The 18,937-nt window shown below is 38.1% G+C and overlaps 1 protein-coding gene across 1 annotated transcript; it reads left to right on the top strand.

Moving 5' to 3' along the window:
- Positions 1-1,462: 1,462 nt before the first annotated feature.
- On the top strand, positions 1,463-8,420 carry IL21 (interleukin 21). Its single transcript, XM_059924254.1, has 5 exons — positions 1,463-1,630; positions 1,739-1,774; positions 6,221-6,376; positions 8,233-8,310; positions 8,397-8,420. Exons 1-5 carry the CDS (start codon positions 1,463-1,465, stop codon positions 8,418-8,420), a joined length of 462 nt encoding a protein of 153 aa, XP_059780237.1.
- Positions 8,421-18,937: the final 10,517 nt, after the last annotated feature.

Below are 18,937 nucleotides of genomic sequence, written 5' to 3'. Positions count from 1 at the left end.
GGTAATGCAGGCAATGTTGAGGTGCCAAGTGGCAACCCCAAGTCCATATGTATTTCCTGGGTTTACACATGAACCCTCCCCTATGGAATTTAATGATTATAGGGAGGACTTCTTGATCTTTGGTAGGTCTTACTCTTTAAGACCAAACCTGGATACTCTTGATACCTTTATTTTATGGTAAAAAGATTACAAACAACCTTCAAAGCAAATCAAGTCCAAAGTCCAATTTATCTTAGCCACATAACATTTTAGAAAAAAGTATGCCTGTAAGCTTGTGATGAAACAGATGAAGAAATAAATGGATAAATAAAATCTATAGTCAAGAGTTTTATTTGTAAGACCTAGTTGACTATGCTACAATACTACTTCTATGTTTCTGGAATATCGTATTCAGCTTTCTCAAATGAGTGAAGAGTAGCAGGGAGAGGAGAAGCAGCAGAGAGGAGGATGATAAAACCACTTCTGGACTTTGAGTTTTTTATTAACCTCTATCTGTCATAGTTAGAAATGTGCCGTCCATATCCAGAGAAAATAATAAGTAACACTACCCGAAGAGAAAAAGAGTCACTTATGGGTATTTCTGGATTTTGCTGTTTGAAATAAAATTTTGGTTTAGAGAGGAATGAGTATTAGCACTTTTCATTCATTTAATTGATGCATTATATAGAAGAGATAGACATTACAGAGTTTCTTTTTTTTCTTTCTTTTGAATGAAGGTAGAGTGAGATCTTGATTGGAGGATAAGATAATATGTATAAATCAGATTGTTAAGTAAAATGTTAGACGCTGAGATTGTTACTTAAAGATGCTTTGGAGAAGAGTTGGAGCACATTCTACTTTAAACCATTTAATCTGATTAAGAACCTAAAATAGTCTTGCTAATTTGGAAAATACCCCTGTTATTTAAAATTTCCTAAAAGGTAGCTCTCCTCCTACCTTTATGATGGAATACTGGACGATTTCAGTCAAAAAGCCTAGTTACTACCATAAGAAAAAGTCCTGCAAGAAAGCACATGTTGCCACTTTACTCATTATTGAAGTGCCTTTATGACTGTCAGGGAGAACAGGTAAGATGCCAGGGAGGCGCAGAAGGAGACATCAAAGTGTTTTGTTTACTTCTTTGAAGTCTTGTAGTACCTATTATTTACTGTGCACATTTCTTGATTCATGCTGAAAATTGGAATTCACCCATTTCTCTCTTTTTCCTGTCTAAGATGCAGATGGGGCACATTTCGTTGACTCCATCAATCCCTGCCCCCGCGCATTAGCACATGCACACGTATACCTAGCCAGTGGAAAAGAAAAAAGAGTTACTCACATTCATCCATTTTACAAAGATTTCCAGGCTGCAATGGGAGGGCTTTATCTCTCCCTGAAGGATGAATAAATAGATAGCTTTACTGACAGCCTGTTCACAAACTGAAGTGAAAACTGAGACCAAGGTCTTGCTCTACTAGCACTTATGAGATCCAGACCTGGCAACATGGAGAGAATAGTCATCTGCCTGATGGTCCTCTTCTCAGGGACAGTGGCCCATAAATCAAGCTTCCAAGGGCAAGATCGCCTCTTGATTAGACTGCGCCAACTTATAGATATTGTTGATCAGCTGAAAAACTATGTGAATGACTTGGTAAGGCCATATTTGTCACAACAAAATTTAAATAATATTCTTCAATTACTATAAAAGGAGCTTTTTGACTTATATAAATAACTCAGAACTAATTTTCTTTTGCTCTAGGACCCTGAATTTCTGCCAGCTCCAGAAGATGTAAAGGTAAGACCAGTTGAATTTATTTGTGAATATAAATTTGATATGTTTTTAAATCCAATTAAGAGAGGCATTAACATGATTATTTAGAAATATACTTAATTTCAATGAATTTTGGGGTTTAATAATTGGTAAAATAGTTATTTCTATTTTGCTCAAATACTCATTGGTTCACCAACAAGCCAACCAATAAAAGACTACATACCTTATAAGATGTATTTTTATCTCCAAATATCTCTAAGAGTATTCTCAAGTAGTATTGTTGAGATAGAATAACAAAACTAGAAAATAAATCCATACTATGATCATTTTCTGAACAATGTCCAACTAATTACATTTTAAGAATCCTTGTGCATGAAAGTTCTTGAGCCCTCTTTGTAAACCTATGTACGAAATATAGACACATACCACAGAAGGAGAATTCAACTTTTAATAACTAGAAAGGAAGAAAGAAAGAGAAAAAAAGGAAGAAAGGGAGGAAGGAAGAAAGGGAGACAAAGAGAGAAAGGAAGGAATAAAAAAAGAAGGAAAGAAAGAAAGAAAGAATACATTATAGCACAGCATGGAAGAATGGTAGTGTGGAAATCAAGGCCACCCTTTAGAATATAAGTCCCATGTACCTTGGCCTCCGTGAGTCTTGTCTTTGCCTTCGGTGAGGTTTTTGGAAAGAACACTTTTCAACAACTCATCCCGTTCTCTTAAGCCATTTAAATCCATTAGGTCCCAGGAAGAAGAGGCCTAGCATACAGTTCAAGTGTGCTATGTGCTGATCTTTTCCTTGGTAACTTCGATCTAGTCTTCAGGTTTGGTACCCTGAGGATATAAACACAATTGGGGGAAATGTTTTCATTGTCACAGACCTTTAACTGCATAAATTAGAATAACTATAAAAGTGTTACCAGTAATTAGGACACTACAAAGGGGAGATTTATGAAGATACATTGCAAAGAAAACAATTATCGTAAATGACTATGTGTAGAAGTTTAGAAAGTGAATGAGTCACAACTATTGCTTTTCTCTAAAATTCACTCTCTAGCCCTGAACCTAACCACTCTCATTTACTAGGTCCTTTTCTAATAAGCAATACCTAAAATGAAAGTAGCACATTCAGCTCATTGGAAAGACTTTTCCAACAAGTAAGACTATTTCTTAATGCCCTAATTATCAAAACATATCTTTGTTAGCATCTCATGCCCTTTGCCTAACTGCTGTGGTCAGAGTCCTTTGGGGAGATTCTTAGCTACAGTCTCTAACTTGCAAAATAAGATATCCTGCTTTCTAACTTGAGTTGATCCAGTGGGTACTTCCTTTATATCCTTTGTTAAAGAGAGATCTTTTTTACCGTATAATGACAGGATTTTGTCTCAGTGACACTGCATCTATCTGATAATCTGATCAAGCAATGCTGGCCATGATACAAGTGAATAATGGTATTACTAAGATCTTTAAGCTATGCTGTCAGGCAAACCCAGGAGGGAAGAAAATAGTTCAAGGCCACAGTAGCATTGTATCAAGTTTTTCAGGGCTAGCATCAAAGCAGAGTCTATAAAGAGTTAAAAAGATTAACAAGTTTAATGAAAATAAATTCATTTAAATGTTGCATATAAATGTTGATATATAGTGATCATCTAAGGTTGCTAATTGGCCTCACCAGGCATCTTTCTTTCTCTTTCTAATCATATAATCAGCGGTCCTCGTCTGGTGGTGTTTTTGCCCTCTGAGAACATTTGGCATTGTCTGGAAAAATTTCTGGTTGGCACAATTGTGTGTGTGGGGTTTCTATTGGCATCTAGTAGGTAGAGGCCAGGGATGCTACTAAACATTCTAGAATGCACAGGACAGTCCTGACAACCAAGAATTATCCATCCCAAAATGTCAACAGTGCCACTGTTGAGGAACCCTGATATAAACCTAGTTTGTATGCAGGACAAAGGTAATTTTACCCAGTTAGCAAGACTTCCTAGTGTGAATGGCCAGGGCTTTCTTTGCAAAAAAAAAAAAAAAAAAAAAAGAAAGAAAAGTAAGTAGGTCAAAAATAAATTGTAAGGAAGCAAATATTTTCAAATACTCAATTGCAAATCAACAAAGCCAAGTGCACCTCCTTGCAAAAGCAGCACTTGACTAGCTAAAAAGAAAGAGTGGTTTGTTACTCTTGCTTTTGATTTCCTTACTGCTGCCTCGATTCTGCAAAACTAGTGTAGGACAGATAACTCCTCATGTTTCCAGGTGTTAAAGGATAAGGGAAACAAAGCCTTGCCCTCTGAGTCTGCAAGGCACAGCAAAGGAAAACAGTGGTTCTGCTCCCAGATGGTAGTGTTGCACATGAACTCGGCGTCACCCCGAGTGACAGGGCACCTGAAGCTGCCTGAATCGAAGTTAATCTCTCTACTCCTCTTCTCAACACATCCTTAAGGCAGTTTAGCAGAACAGCTCCTTTGCTTCTTTTCCTTATTGAGGCTGCCTTTACTGTGCATCTGAAGCCAAATCCAGCAGTTATTTGTCCTGGACCACAGATTGCCAGGGATAGCTCTGCTGCTTGCAGAAAGCACAAAGCAAAATTCCAATGTCTATTGACACAGGTGAACAAGGAAGGGCAGGAGAGAAAGCACAGCCCCATCAATACAGGCACTGGTGTCCAGATGCCATTCAGAGGTTTTCAGAAAGGCTTTCTGAGGTGCAAAATCTTTGCTTGCTTGTCTTGACCACTCTTGGTGATACCTGTCTCAAGGGAGTTCATTTGCTAGGCCCCTATACTTCTTTGGAACCTAATTCTCTTTCAACATCCACATGTAAATGTTAACTCAGCAAAATGGGTCTCTGTGAGAAATGCTGGTTTCTCAGATCATCACGGATGAAACAGTTAGTGTTTTCAGTTTCAGCTGGAAAATTTACCTCTTTAAATATGAATATTATTTTTTTCCAGTAAGTTAAGCCGGTTGTGGTCAAAAAGAAGAGAAAAGAAAAAACTTCAACAAACATGAACATGTGGTTTTCAAGGAAAAAAAAGTGCTATAATTAACATTTATATATAGTTTCTATTAAATAAGCATTTTGGCAAACATATGTAAAGGACACTATCTTGCCCTTATGAGAGGCAAGCTGCTCTGATATAAGGAAACCAGATAAGCTGGTTCTCGGCTTGTGGCCATGTATGCAAAGCAAATCTGATGGGGTTGTGTCTTAAAGATGCATGTTATTAATCAACATTCATAATGGGTAAGCATATAGGTTGGAAAATGCAAAGCAGGCCAGATGCTATTTTCAGCTGATTGTCCATGGGAAGACTCAGGTAATATTGTTGTAGGAACTGAGAAAAATTGAGGCTTCTGTATACATGGCAGTAACTTCCATATACACCGGTGAAATGAAGATATAGCAACTTTAGGGCAGTGGATAGCATCATATGCAGACATTTGCTGAAAGAAAAAAGTAACCTGGATACAAGTTCTTAGATCAGCATTAAAATGTTTTCAGCAAGTCAGTATAAATTTTGTTCTTCCAATAAATTCCATTTCATTTTCAGTTCAACTTCTAACATTTTGACTTATTCGCTAGTCACTGGTTATTTGATTAAAGCAAGAGTCAAGTTTTTGATCCTTGATCTGCCCACTTCACCATGCTCTGAGACATTACTCTTATTTTCTAAGGGACAGTCTTCCTGCCCATTGCGGGAGAAGCATGTCTCAAATTCTGTTCCTTGACTGCTTGATTCAGGCAGATCCCACCCTAATGGACTCGAGAGTGTGAATAGGATTTTAGAAAAGTCACGCATGGTCTACAGCAGGTGTACTGAATCTTGGGCGTGGAATGTGCCATCAGAGGTAGGCACCCACTTCCTTTCCCCAAAGGAGGGGCTTTAACTCACTTACTTCATTTGTCCACTCCACAAATACTTGTTGAGCACTCACTAGCAACAAGACACTATGCCAGGCATTGTACAGGATAAGGTGCTGCTCAAGACATGTATGTCATTGTTAGATACTCCTATGTACGTTGCAGAGAGAAACAAAAGACAAATGAAAGGATTCTTAATCCGACTACAGCATAACTCACCCAAAGCTGCCACCAGTCACAATGTCTCTTAGAGCCTCATAATTCATGAAGTGTGTTCTAAAACCAAACTAACTCTCCCTTATGAAATACCAAGTCCTGCCCAACACCCAGACCTCAAAATGACATTAGGAATAAAGAACTGTGGCAAAGCAAAGCTCCCTCTTCTTGTCTGTGAGACAGGGAAATGTCCTCTCTCCCCTAACATGGGGAAATTTTATATCACAAGAGTCTGCTCTTTAGCCCAAAGATTACGTAGGACATGAAATCATTCCTCATTTGTCTGCTAAAATGAATGTGACCCAAGACACTGCAGTAGAAGTAGGAAAAGAGGATTGGGAAGGTTATTTTTACTTTCTGAATAACTTTCATTAACATCTATACAAATTATTTTTCTTTCAGAGACACTGTGAGCGGTCGGCTTTTTCATGTTTTCAGAAGGTCCAACTAAAGTCAGCAAATACCGGAGACAATGAAAAGATAATCAATGTATTAACTAAACAGCTGAAGAGGAAACTACCTCCTACAAATTCAGGGAAAAGACAGAAACATGAACTGGTAAGACTGTCATTTGTCATCTATCTTATTTGTACTTATTAACTATATCTATTACATCACACACACACACACGCACACACAAACACACGCAGCCAGAGCCTCCAGTGCCTTCCTTCCAGTTACATGTTATACCTTATCATATAGAGTGTGTTTTGAGAAGCAAAGTCACCTCTTCTTAGTCCATAGACTTGAAAGTGCCCAGAAACCCAATTAGAATTTGCTAACAGCCCCTGGTAGCTGGAATAATTAATATAGCTTTCAAAGGTGAGGAAGTCATTAGGCAGAGAATCCAATTGTGACTTAAGAGTTAAAAAATATTCTGCTCTCATTATATGATCACATATAACTTGTATCCTTATTAACAGGAGCTAGATCCTAGTTTTCCTGAAAGAAAAGAGGTAGCCTACAAGACACCAGGATAAATCTCAAACTTTGCCTTCCTCTTTTAAAGAATATTATTACTGTCCTGTACAATTGCAGAGTCAGTACTACATTTAAATGGGTAGACCCCACTATTTGGCTGGGGAATTTCAATAATCCCTAGTTTTGTGGGCCCTGAGACCCTCTTGTATATTTCCTCTTACGCCAACTCATGAGCAATGCAGATAATCCCATGAGTAATTCAGGCATTAATCAAAACCAGTGGATAAACACATAAGATAAATTACTAGAAATTTTTCTATCAGTTCTCTCTACTCTAAGGAATTTCACGTGTGATTCAAATGAAATCTTAATTACAATATCAAAATGATTTTTATTTCCTTTGATTGCTTGACCAGGTTGCAATGTGAAAAGTATCCCTCTAAAACTTTCCTCAAAGAAGAAAAGAGTTGAGCATGTCTTTGAAACCCAATATCAAAGACCATAAAATGGTAATATTGGCACTGAACATAGAATTATCCAGTTAAGCACCTTCATTTGATAGATGGGAAAGTGAGACCAAGGATATTAAGTGACTTGTCCCAAGCTCCACAAATATTAAGTGCCAGAATGAGAATTAGAACTTATATCTCTTATCTTTCAGTCAAATGTCTCTCACCACAACATCAAACCGGCATTAGAAATGCTAAACAGCAAGCAATGGCCTGGTGTTTGGTATCTCAACAGGAATAAGGGTAAAGAACATATACCAAGGATTTTTTTAAAAAAGAAATATAAGTGGGTAATACACATGTGAAGAATTGTTTAATCTCTTCATAATCAAATAAATGCAAGTTAAGATAGGAAATCCTATTTTTTTCAATTAAAATTTTTAACAATGCACAATAATTGTAAGAATGTTCTGTGCGAATAGCGGTAAAACAGTTTTATAACGTATATCAAAAGCCTTAAATTTTTTTATCCCTTTAATTTAGTAATTCTACTTCTGGTAATTTATCAAATAAAATAAAGATGTACATGAAAAATTACTCAGAGATGTCCATTGCAGTACTGTATAAAATAGCGAAAAGTCAGAAGCAATCTACATGTCCAAAAATAGTAATACTTCAATCCTATGTAGGAATACAAAGCAAACATTATGGGATATATTTCTGAAGAATATTTAATATGTAGGAAATGCTTGTGTTATGTTGTGTTAAGACAAAGGCAAATTAATAGCCACTGTAAATAACACAAATGCAAAGAAAAAAATTACTGGGAGGATACATATCAAAACACAGCAGTGGTTATATCTAATGATGGGATTACAAGTGATTTTTCTCATTGTTATTTTCTGAACAATTTTATGTGCTTCTCAAATTTTTTCAGTGACCATGATTTATGTCTCTAATTGGAAAACATAAAATTTGAATGAACATTTTATTAAATAGGAAAAAAGTTTTAAAGAAGATTATTACTCTTTCATTGATTTCTAGACATGTCCTTCATGTGATTCTTATGAGAAAAAACAACCCAAAGAATTCCTAGAAAGACTAAAATCACTCATCCAAAAGGTATATAACTTAAATTATATTTGACTTTCATCTTTATCCAGATTGCTTCTTATGTTGAGGTTGCTCATGGTATTCTATTTCCACAGATGATTCATCAGCATCTCTCCTAGAACACACGGAATATGAAGGTTCCTAAAGATCTCACTTGAAGCTGGACACTATATTTCATACTCTAACACAGTAGTGAAACTCAGTTCTTGGTATTCCAAATGGAGGAGTACAATATACTAGTGATGGGGAAAAAACTCAGATAAGTGTTCAAGGTCAGGATTATTCCTCCAAAATCACTATGCAGTACTTCAGTTTGATCCACAGGCTCTGTGTTTGGTCAGCTCGAAAAAACTTTCTACTCAATTCGAGTCTGATTTCCTGTGTTATAGATTTCTATGATCTCTAAAGTTTTTACTTTATCTTACTGCCAACTATGCCATTTCTTGGAGAAGCTTAAAAATTTTAACCAAAAATACAGTTTGGGAATTTATTGATCTTATATTAACCTTGATCTTGATTATGACAAGAATGAGGTTTCTGATGATCATAACTTAAAAGGTTATATACCTTCACTCAATCTGAAGAATATAGAAGCATAGGGTGAAAATCAAAGTTGAAGTGTTTATTCTTTTAAGGAAATGAAAACTGTTTAAAATCTATATCTGAAGAGGTTTTATTTTATCTCTTATAAATACGTGATTTATTTATGTACCAGGGGGATAGCTTTACCAGATGGCTCCCAAAAGTCTGACTTCCTTATTAGAATCTGTCAAAAATATTTAAATACTATACATATGAAGGTATTTATGGAATAGACTCTTTTGGTCTTTTTTTTTTCTCTAAGTGGGTATACTAGTACCTTCCCCAACTCAAGTCCCTTTATAAGCTAACATTCTAAGCTTGTGGAAGTGGCAATTAAAATCTATAGAGGGACATGCATTAGACGATCTTCTGGAACCAAACACACTTTTAAAAAGTCTTGTAGCTCTCTTCTCAAATTGTTATAATGATTGTATGGGAGAGAGTTATTAATGCCAAATGTCTGTTTCCTTCTTTCTTTCTTCCTTTCTTTCTACTTTTAAAATTGACAGACACTTTGCGCTTGTATGCTTTGCATAAGGCAAATTCAATCATCTATATAAAGTCAAAATCAGGAGACAAATCAGGAGTTCAGGACTCCTAGTAGAAAACAGATTTTTGCATAAGCATTCCAATCTTTCAACCTTGGGTAGCAAAAACAAGCAACCTGATCTAACTGCCATTTCATATCAACTCCAGCAGTTTATTTAAATATAAAGTTAAAAACGCTAGAAAAATAAAATTTTCACTAGAATGTTATAAGCTATTTGAGAATCTCTTATTGTTAAAGTGGCTGTGAGTGTGCAAGAGGATGTTGTATGGGAAACGCTTTATGCTCTAAGAACAAAGATGATCTACTTAAAAATATTTTTTAAACAAGTACAGATAATTTATGGTTCTAAAACGTATATTAGGAATCAATTATTTCAACTCACAATGAAATGTTTTATCATCAGAAACAAGGTATTCTGTTTTAAAAATTTTAAATGTTATTACAAAGAAATCGTGTAAATATGTGCATCATGATGATAATATGCATCTAAAGCCTGCCTCAGCAACAGGCCAGGTTGTTGGGATAAAAGTGGAAAGCAGGCACGAGATTGACTTGGGAAAGATGGAGTCCTTATTTCTTGTTTCTGGCTTTATAGTTGTTGACTTCTTTGACACTGTGATTTTATATTTAAAATAATGTATTTATTTTGGTGTGTCTACTGTTAAAAATCTCTGTTCTAATCCTTTTGACCAGAGATTCTACCTTAAAAGTAAAATTAACTTAATGGGGTGTTGGCTAAGAGCCTTCACTAAACTGAGTTTAAAGACTCGGGTAATGATCCTGGCAATATCCCAAGGAAAGCAATGCATCAGAATAAACAAGATGAAGAAGTGAGACTCGAACTGCTCCATCTTCACTGCTCTGTGTTCAAGACTTAGCCAGCCCTCCGGAAGATCTGAGGCTGACCCATAAACACTGCTGTTCACCTATGGATGGTGATACAGGAGACCTGAAATCTCACTGGACGTGAAGTCGTGGTCACTTGCTTAAATTTTTTGGATTTCCATTTCTTTATCTGTAGGATGAGGGTGTTGGGCTTAATCTCTATGGAATATTCAGCCTTTTTTTGAGCTTTATGTGTCTATGAGTCTCTAAAGTTCTAGATACTCTTACAGGAACATCTGACCATACTTCTGAGTAAAACTTTCTACTGAATCGGATCATTTACTCAACATTATTTCAACAGCATTTGTAGCAACACTTGCTGCAGAAACAAGGGAAATGTTCCAAAAAAAAAAAAAAAAAAAAGGAAGGAAGGAAGGAAAGAAAGAAAGAAACAAAGAGAGAGAGAGAGAAAGAGAGAGAGAGAGAAAGAGAGCGAAAGAGACAGAAAGAAAGAAAAAGAAAGAAAAAGAAAGAAAGAAAGAAAGGAAGGAAGGAAGGAAGGAAGAAAGGGAAAGAAAGAAAGAGGGAAAAGAAAAGAAAGCAAGGAAGGAAGAGAGAAAGAAAGAAAGGTTTCTGTAGGTCATGGTAGTTCAGGGAAAATTAATCATCATTTTTAGCATTTTAGCTGAAAGTGTCTTCTTTGGGCACAAAATTGTAGCATTATTATTCTATATTATTGCTCTGTTATATTTACATTTGCATCTGAGAATTTAGTTTTCATATGAACTATGTACTTTATAACTTAATGATTATTTATTATATATTTGGTTTTAAATGTTTATGTTCATGGCTTCTTATTTAAGACCTGGTCATATTAAATAATACCCAGTCAGTACAACTGTCTTTTGTGATTCCCTGGAAACCTATAATTCAACAGTCTTAGTAGAAAATAAAAGATGATCCTTAGTTTCTGAGAGCATAAAGTTTTTACATGTATATGATAAAGACAATCTTTTCTCCTTACATACTTTCCCTGAAATGGAACTTTCCACTTCCTGTCCCTACCTCAAGGACACCACTTCCTTTGCAGCCCTCCCAAATGTATGGCAGGTCCAAGAGCAGTTGAAGATATTCTTCCCAATGTCTATTACATGCACACTCTTGCACAAAACTCATTCCTGCTTTGAAGTTTATCCCATCTAGCTTTGCTGTCCCCTTACTTTTTTTTTTTTTTTTTGATGATTGTCATCTCCTGAACACTCCTCTATGTTCATTGAGGACTTAGGCATGTTCTTTTCCATGAATCCAATTTGTGCCGTCATCCTGGGTGAATTCAGTGACCTTGAGGAGGATTCCACCAACACTGTAGCTTCCCAGAACCTTGAGTACCTCAGTTTCAAACGCCTGCATCTTTCACCCCATCATCTGACCACTCCCATGGCCATGCACCAGACTATGGCACCTGGAACCATTCTCTGCCACCAGACTATGGCACCTGGAACCATTCTCTGTCTGAAATCTTCATATATAAGAAACCATCACCTATTAGTCTCTTTGCTCTCAAACTGCCCTCCTTCTACTACATCTGCCCTGAGACTCTGCCATGACAACTAGGCCTTCACCCTTCCCATTCTCTCAGTTTATTAGTTTCCCTCCTTCCCCACTGAGCCTGGAGCCCTGATCAATCCCTTGAACTGCAGACCCAGTGGCACACACAGTCTCATTCTTCTCGAGGACCTGCCTACAAACTCCCTACCTAGATGTCTGTCTTGCTCCCCTAATCCAGCTTTAGACACTGGCCCTGGCCCCTTACCTTTTGGGGACCCTTTCAAACTCCCCTATCTGGCTTACTGGAGTCACTTCCCCACTTCACTCTCAGCTCTAAACACTCACCTGTTTTCAACATCTACCTCCATCTACTCTAGTCCACAGGTTAGTGTGGGCATGGCCTCACCTCATGTGGAAGAGGGAGGTTTGGGTATTCAGGCTAAGTCAAGCTCATTGAAAGAGTAGTCTATACACGCGTCTGTACTCCCTCACCTCCTAGCCACTTCAAACCACTACAATCTGATTTCTACCCATCCCACACCCTATCACTGTATCATTAAAATTGTCCTTTCTCTGATCAACAATGACCTCCAACTCACACAACTCACAAATGTGTCTAAATCCTTATCTTACTTGATCTTATTATGACCTTTGTTACTTTTGATTACACCATCTCTTTTCCCTCTTTGACTTTGGAGGCTACTCTTTATCCTGCTACTTGTCTTACATCTCTGACCATATATTCTCAGTGTCAGTTGTCGGTTTGCTTTCCTGTGTCTCCCCTTCGACGCTGATGCGCTTGAGGATTCTATCCTTGGCCACCTTTTTACTTTAAACCTTTTCCCTCAACAGTCAAAAAAGTTCCTGTTGTTTTAAATATCCCTGTACATGTCATTGACCCCTAAATCTACAGATAAAGGCTATTCCCCTCTGCTAATTCCCAGGCCCAAATGGGAGATTTCCATCTTTATCCTCCAGGTGCTTCACCTTTATCTCACATGCCAAAATTGATCACATCATTTTCCCCAACTTCCACGACCTTCTTTGTTTTAAAGCTTTCCCTGATCTTTGTTTATCATTTCTATTTTTAAAAATTTTCTTTTTTTGATTTATTTTTATTGAGGTAACATTGGTTTATAACATTATATAAGGTTCATGTGTACAATAATATATTTCTACTTCTATATACCCTGCAGTATGCTCACCACCAAAAATTTAGTTTCCATCTGTCACCATACAGTTGATCCCCTTTATCCATTTCACCCTCACCCTACTGCCCTTTCCTCTCTAGTAACCACTACTCTTGTCTCTGTATCTACGTGTTTGTTTGTGTTTGGTTTGATTTGCTCATTTATTTTGGCTTTGGTTTGCTTGTTTGTCTGTTTTTTATATTCCACATCTGAATGAAATCATATGGTATTTGTCTTTCTCTGTCTGACTTATTTCACTTAGCATAATACCCTCAAGGTCCACCCAGACTGTTGCAAAAAAAGATTCCATCGTTTTTATGGCTGAGTAGTGTTTCATTGTATATATGTACCATATCTTCTTCATTCATCTGTTGATAGGCACTTAGGTTGCTTCCATATCTTGGCTATTATAAATAATGCTACAATAGCATCAATTAAGATGCTCTAATCTTAATTGATGGGAACACATCTGCCAGCCTCCAAGACTCTGCTTTCTCTCTCATATACTATAACCAATTTGCTACTGGGCTTTGCTATTTCTAATTCTTAAGTCCAACCTTTCTTTTCTATTCCCTCTGCCATTGCCTTAATTCAGGTTCTCAGCAACGGTTGCAATAACTTTTGTTGGGTTTCTAGCCTCTTGCCTTCTCCTCTTTCCAATCATCTCTGCACGGACACCAGAGTGATATTTTACAAAACTTAAGTCTGATCACAACCCTCTCTTATTTAAAACTTTTCACTGGCTCTCCTTTGGATAGCCCAGGCATGAAGCAGGGTATATAAAATCCTTTATCATCTGCTTTCCTCAGTTCCCAGCCTCTCTTCACCTTGAACTTCACATTCCAGCCAATCCAATTTATTTCTATTTCCCTAGGCACACCACATTTGTTTTATTCCTCTGTGTCTTTGTACTTGCAGTGACCTCTCCCTGGAATATTACTTCTCCACCCCCTCTTTAGCACCCAGAAAACCCCTCATGTGTCCATCAATATTCAACATAGGCATCACTTCCTCTAGAAGGACTTCCATCATTGTCTTACTCTATCTCTGTGACAGTGTTAATCTCTTCCCACTTTCAGAAGTTGAGCATACTTTATTAGACTTAGTGTGGTGTACACAAATTTATTGGTTTATATGTCTGTTTCCCTTTCCAGAATATAAGCCCTTTGGCAGAAGGAACTGCATTTCACTAGCACAGTGCCTCATATGTGCTAGATAACCTACAGTAGAAAACAAATGTTTATGTAATTGAATTGAACTAAACACAAATACACGATTATGCATTGAAATTTCCTTGACATTTCTCTTTCTCTTTCACGTTGAATTTAATTATCACCAAAGTCAGCGATAATGGACAACTGTTTTCAAAATACCTCTATAATCCAACTACTTGTCACCATCTCCAGCTCCCACTTTATCGAGGTCAGTGCAATCTCTCACCCAGACATGGTAATACCTTCTTAAATAGTTTTCCTGCTTTGGTCCCCGTCCCTCATCAAAATCTATTTGCAATAGAGCAACCTGAATGATCCTTTAAAAAAAACTAAACACAATGTGGCATCCTTCAGCTCAAAACCTTCCAACGGCTCACACCTCATTCATGGTAAAGCCTGAGTCCTACAACAGGGGCTACATGGTCATGTCCCCTCTACCCCTCATCTCTCTAACCTCATTTTCACTCTTCTTACTCAACTCCAGCCACATTGGCATTCTCCTTTTTCCAACACTCCGGGCACACTCCTACCTAAGCCATCTGCACTTTCTGTTTCTTCCTTTGGCATGCTCTTCCGCCAAATGTCCATGTAGTCCATTGCTTCACCTTCTTCATTACCATGTTCAGCTGTCATCTTCTCCACCAGGTCTTCTCTGACTACTACTGTATTTTAAATTGCAACCCCCCACCTCAAACACCCTTGCTTTATTTTTCTCCATAGCATTTACCACTCAGGACATATATATTTTAATAACTTCTGTTGACTGTCTCTCTCCCCCACTAGAATGTAAGCTCAATTCTACAGAGATTTAGTCTGTTTTGTTCACTACTATATATCTGGCACCTAGAACGATGCCTTGAACATGGAAAGAACTCATTAAATATTTGTGGAAAGAATTGGTGGGTTCTGTGATGGTTGGCATTGGAGTTCTCCCATTGGGTTTTAATTCCCAATGCACAGCTTGCTCTCTCTCTATTAGGCTAGTAGTGTACTAATGTTTTTTTTTCCTTTATAGCTTCTCCCTGATTTTTGGGTATCATGGATTTTCTGCAAATCTCCCCCCATCCTCTTATCAGATATACCCACACCTCTTCTTTATTTTTGAAATTGGCCTTCAGCAATCCAAAATTTGGAATATAAAAATGGAAACATTCCACTTATCATTAAAATTTTAGCAAAAATATTTTTCTAAAGAAAACTTGTGGGGTTTTATTGTCTACAGTTCTTTTGCTGGTCGATAAAACATCTTGATGATTTCCAGTCACACAACTGAAACTCTTCCATATGATATCTCTTCTCCCTTTACAGAAATAGAAAATTCAAGGCATCCATACACCCACTTATGAATCCCTAAAGATGTCTTTTTCTACCTTCCCATTCATAATGAAATGTTATTCTTTTCAAGAAGGCTTCCTTGCATGTTCCAAATTATTTTATTTCTCTCACTTTCTTTAGTTTTCCTTTACTCATTTGAATGAGGTGGCAAAGTGCTATGGAGAAACACAAGCAGAGAAAGGGGCTATGGAGAGCTGGGCGGGGCATGTGTGAGGCAGATAAGAGTCAATTTTAAATAGAGAGGAGAGTGAAGGAAAAACCCAGCAATTGCTACAAAGGAAGATTCTAGGTTGTGGTACCTCAGTTACAAATAACATCTTTAAAATTATCTTTTTAAACTAGCTCTGAGCATGTTACCATCTTCCTATTAGGCTGAGAGATGGTGGATTTGGAGGAGAAAAGTTTAGTTGCTGTGTGATTTTCCCTTATAATCTTAATTCAAGAAAATCCCCAAATCCAGACTTCCCTGGTGGCGCAGTGGTTAAGAATCTGCCTGCCAATGCAAGGGACACGGGTTCGAGCCCTGGTCCAGGAAGATCCCACATGCTGTGGAGCAACTAAGCCTGTGCGCCACAACTACTGAGCCCATGTGCCACAACTACTGAAGCCCGTGCACCTAGAGCCCCTGCTCCGCAACAAGAGAAGCCACGACAATGAGAAGCCCGTGCACCACAACGAAGAGTAGCCCCCGCTCACCGCAACTAAGGAAAGCCTGTGCACAGCAACGAAGACCCAACACAGCCATAAATTAATAAATTAATAAATTTTAAAAAAAGAAAGAAAGAAAATCCCCAAATCTAACTTACAAAAGAAAAAAGAAAGAATGTCCGCGTGGGAGAGACAGAGAGAGAGAGAGAGAGAGAGGGACTGATACAGAGACAGAGAAAGAGAGGAAGAGAGAGAGACAAGAAAAAGCAGTAAGTATCCTTGATCAGGTTTTCCTAGAAGTAGAACCTGAGTCAAGGATTCCAGTGCAAGTGGTTTACCACGGAAATGCGAGAAAAACCAGGAAGAGAGTGGGGAAAGCAGGATTGGGATGGGGAAATTCAGGCCTGGGTATAAATTCAGGGGAAGCCCCAGATTCAACTTAATCCTGCAGGGTTCCCTGGAGCATAAATTACACCTCAGAGTTGTTAGTTCTGCCTAGAATGCAAGTGACTGCGTTTTTGTACTTTTGCAACCACCCGTTATGTCTGTGGAGCTTCAGGACACAGGTGAGGCTGTTCCAGTGCCCAAGCGCCATCCTCTGAGTGTCCCATGTCATCAAAGGGCACAGATAGGATGGGCACATAGAGTTGATGAAAAGGATCCATGGATAGCTGGGCAGGCACCAACTGTGTCTACTACAGTAAGAGTGATTTTTTTTTTTCTTTTAAAAGTTTATTTTTTAAATAAGAAGAAGGCTTAGGGAAAAGATTAATTTTATTATCAAAATGAGGTAGTTTCAGGATATATTTGTTCAAATGTAATTATATATAATTATATACATATTTATTATATACATTTTATATAGGTTATCTCCTTTTGGGGGGTGCCACAATTTAATTCTCACAATTTAATTCTCAAAAGCCCATTTAATTCTCAAAAGCCCAATTTTGGAGATAAACGGATTTGTAGTGCAAAGAGTCACCTCTCAAATTCAAGAATATGACACTGCTAATGGGCACTCACAAGTCCTACATCCCAGGAGGACCTGCTACCCCTCCTTACTAAACTACGCCTGCCCCAGGGCGGCCATCACTCCATGCCACAAACAGAATAGATTTTTGCTGATAAAGATAGTCTTATTCTTAGAATGTAGGGCAGTTTGTGCATTTCAAGCTTCTAGTAAGCCTCTCCCTTTCTCTTTTGACTCAGTTGAAATCAACCATTCCTTGGATGGTCCCCTGGGAGAAATGCCATTGTGAGTGGAATTAAAACATTTATATCTGTTGATGGAGAAAGCAATCCTGAAAAGAGAGAAGAGATTGGAGCTGGTCACTCAGAATGGTGGAGAAGGGCAGGTGTGATCATTCACAACATGGTGGGTGGGAAAGAGTTCAATGTCATCTGGCAAAGCTTTCCCAATATGTTACATCCCTGATGAGGAAAGAACTAAACTGTACTAGAATTTGAAGTAGAAGTGTCATGATACAACTTTTGGCCTGAAGTTATTACTGGTCGATCAAAGTCTGAATCAATGACTTTAGTCGTGACCATGAGCAATGTGTTCATGGTGGGTCACAGGGAATATTTTCTATTTGCTTTTATTATTATTAGCACCTCTTCATTTCCTGATAGAGCTTTCACTGAATATGCCCTTTTAAAAAGACAACCTTTTAAAGGAGAGGACATGCTGCCACCTATCGAAACAATGTGATTACATACAAGACACCCAAATTCTAAACCATAAGGACCTGTCACGCCACCCCACACAAAAGCAAATGGTAGAAACTCTGAAACATTTTTTCAGCTCTTTCAGTCCTGGACTTTACAAAGATTTCCACTATTGAGATCATTTCTAAAAGGAGCTTCAGGACCAGGAAGACCATTTCTCCTTGGACCTACAGATCTCAGTGTGAACAAGAACAGGAGTGTTTGAAACCTGCTCTGGTACCGTTAGCCGCTGCCCTGCTCATATAGGAGCAGCCGAGAGAAGAGCTCGCAGCATCCTTAAACAGGCAGAATGCCCGGCCACTGGCTCCTGGGAAAGTGACCTTAATCTAGCTGGGGTCCTCTTTAGGGGTCCTTTAACCAGGACACTGCTATCCTCCTTCCTTCATTTAGGATGAAGCCAGAAACACACTGCAGATTTCCTTACCTGTGAAATAGTCGTAATCATTCCAGCACTTCTGACATCAAAGGCTGCTCACAGAGGTAGAATAAAACAAGGCACAGGAAAGTGCCTTGTAAAGTGTGTACACATTTGACAATGCACAAGCTTGTTTTCAGACTTATTCTGCCACTAGTGACAATTAGCTTGTGCTGAATTCCCATTCACCTCCTGCTGCTTAGGGGATTTCTCCCATGACGAATAGCTCACCTGGGAACCTCTTTTCCACAAACTTGGCCTCACTGAATTGTATTTTAATTCCAAGTTTCCTAATAGGTCAAAAAGTGTTCTGAGTAGTTGCCACAGAAGAAAGGTTTGCGGTTGCAGGACGTTAATTAAACACATCAGTTAAATCATCTTTTCCAGCTGCCTCTGGTCTTGCCTTCTCCTTCCGGAAATTTACCACTATTTTCTGTGTAATATAGCCCTCCCCAATAGAGTCTCAGTGCTCTAACCAATTCTGTGTTATTTAGCTTTTCTCATCTCCTGCTTCTGCTCTCCTCATCAGGTCTAGCCTAGTAATGGCTCAGACATTCTGACCTCTGTTGCTTCTACTTTTAATGCTGAAACTTCTTCTCCC

The sequence above is a fragment of the Balaenoptera ricei genome, chromosome 5, assembly GCF_028023285.1.
Source record: "Balaenoptera ricei isolate mBalRic1 chromosome 5, mBalRic1.hap2, whole genome shotgun sequence".
Lineage (NCBI taxonomy): Eukaryota > Metazoa > Chordata > Mammalia > Artiodactyla > Balaenopteridae > Balaenoptera > Balaenoptera ricei.
This window is presented reverse-complemented; position numbering and strand designations above follow the sequence as displayed.

Bases quoted from the DNA above. Each gene is read 5' to 3' on its own strand.
- IL21 (XM_059924254.1), top strand. From the start codon at position 1,463: ATGAGATCCAGACCTGGCAACATGGAGAGAATAGTCATCTGCCTGATG. The intron at 1,631-1,738 runs GTAAGGCCATAT...CTTTTGCTCTAG, and splicing joins AAAACTATGTGAATGACTTG to GACCCTGAATTTCTGCCAGC. The intron at 6,377-8,232 runs GTAAGACTGTCA...ATTGATTTCTAG, and splicing joins AAAGACAGAAACATGAACTG to ACATGTCCTTCATGTGATTC.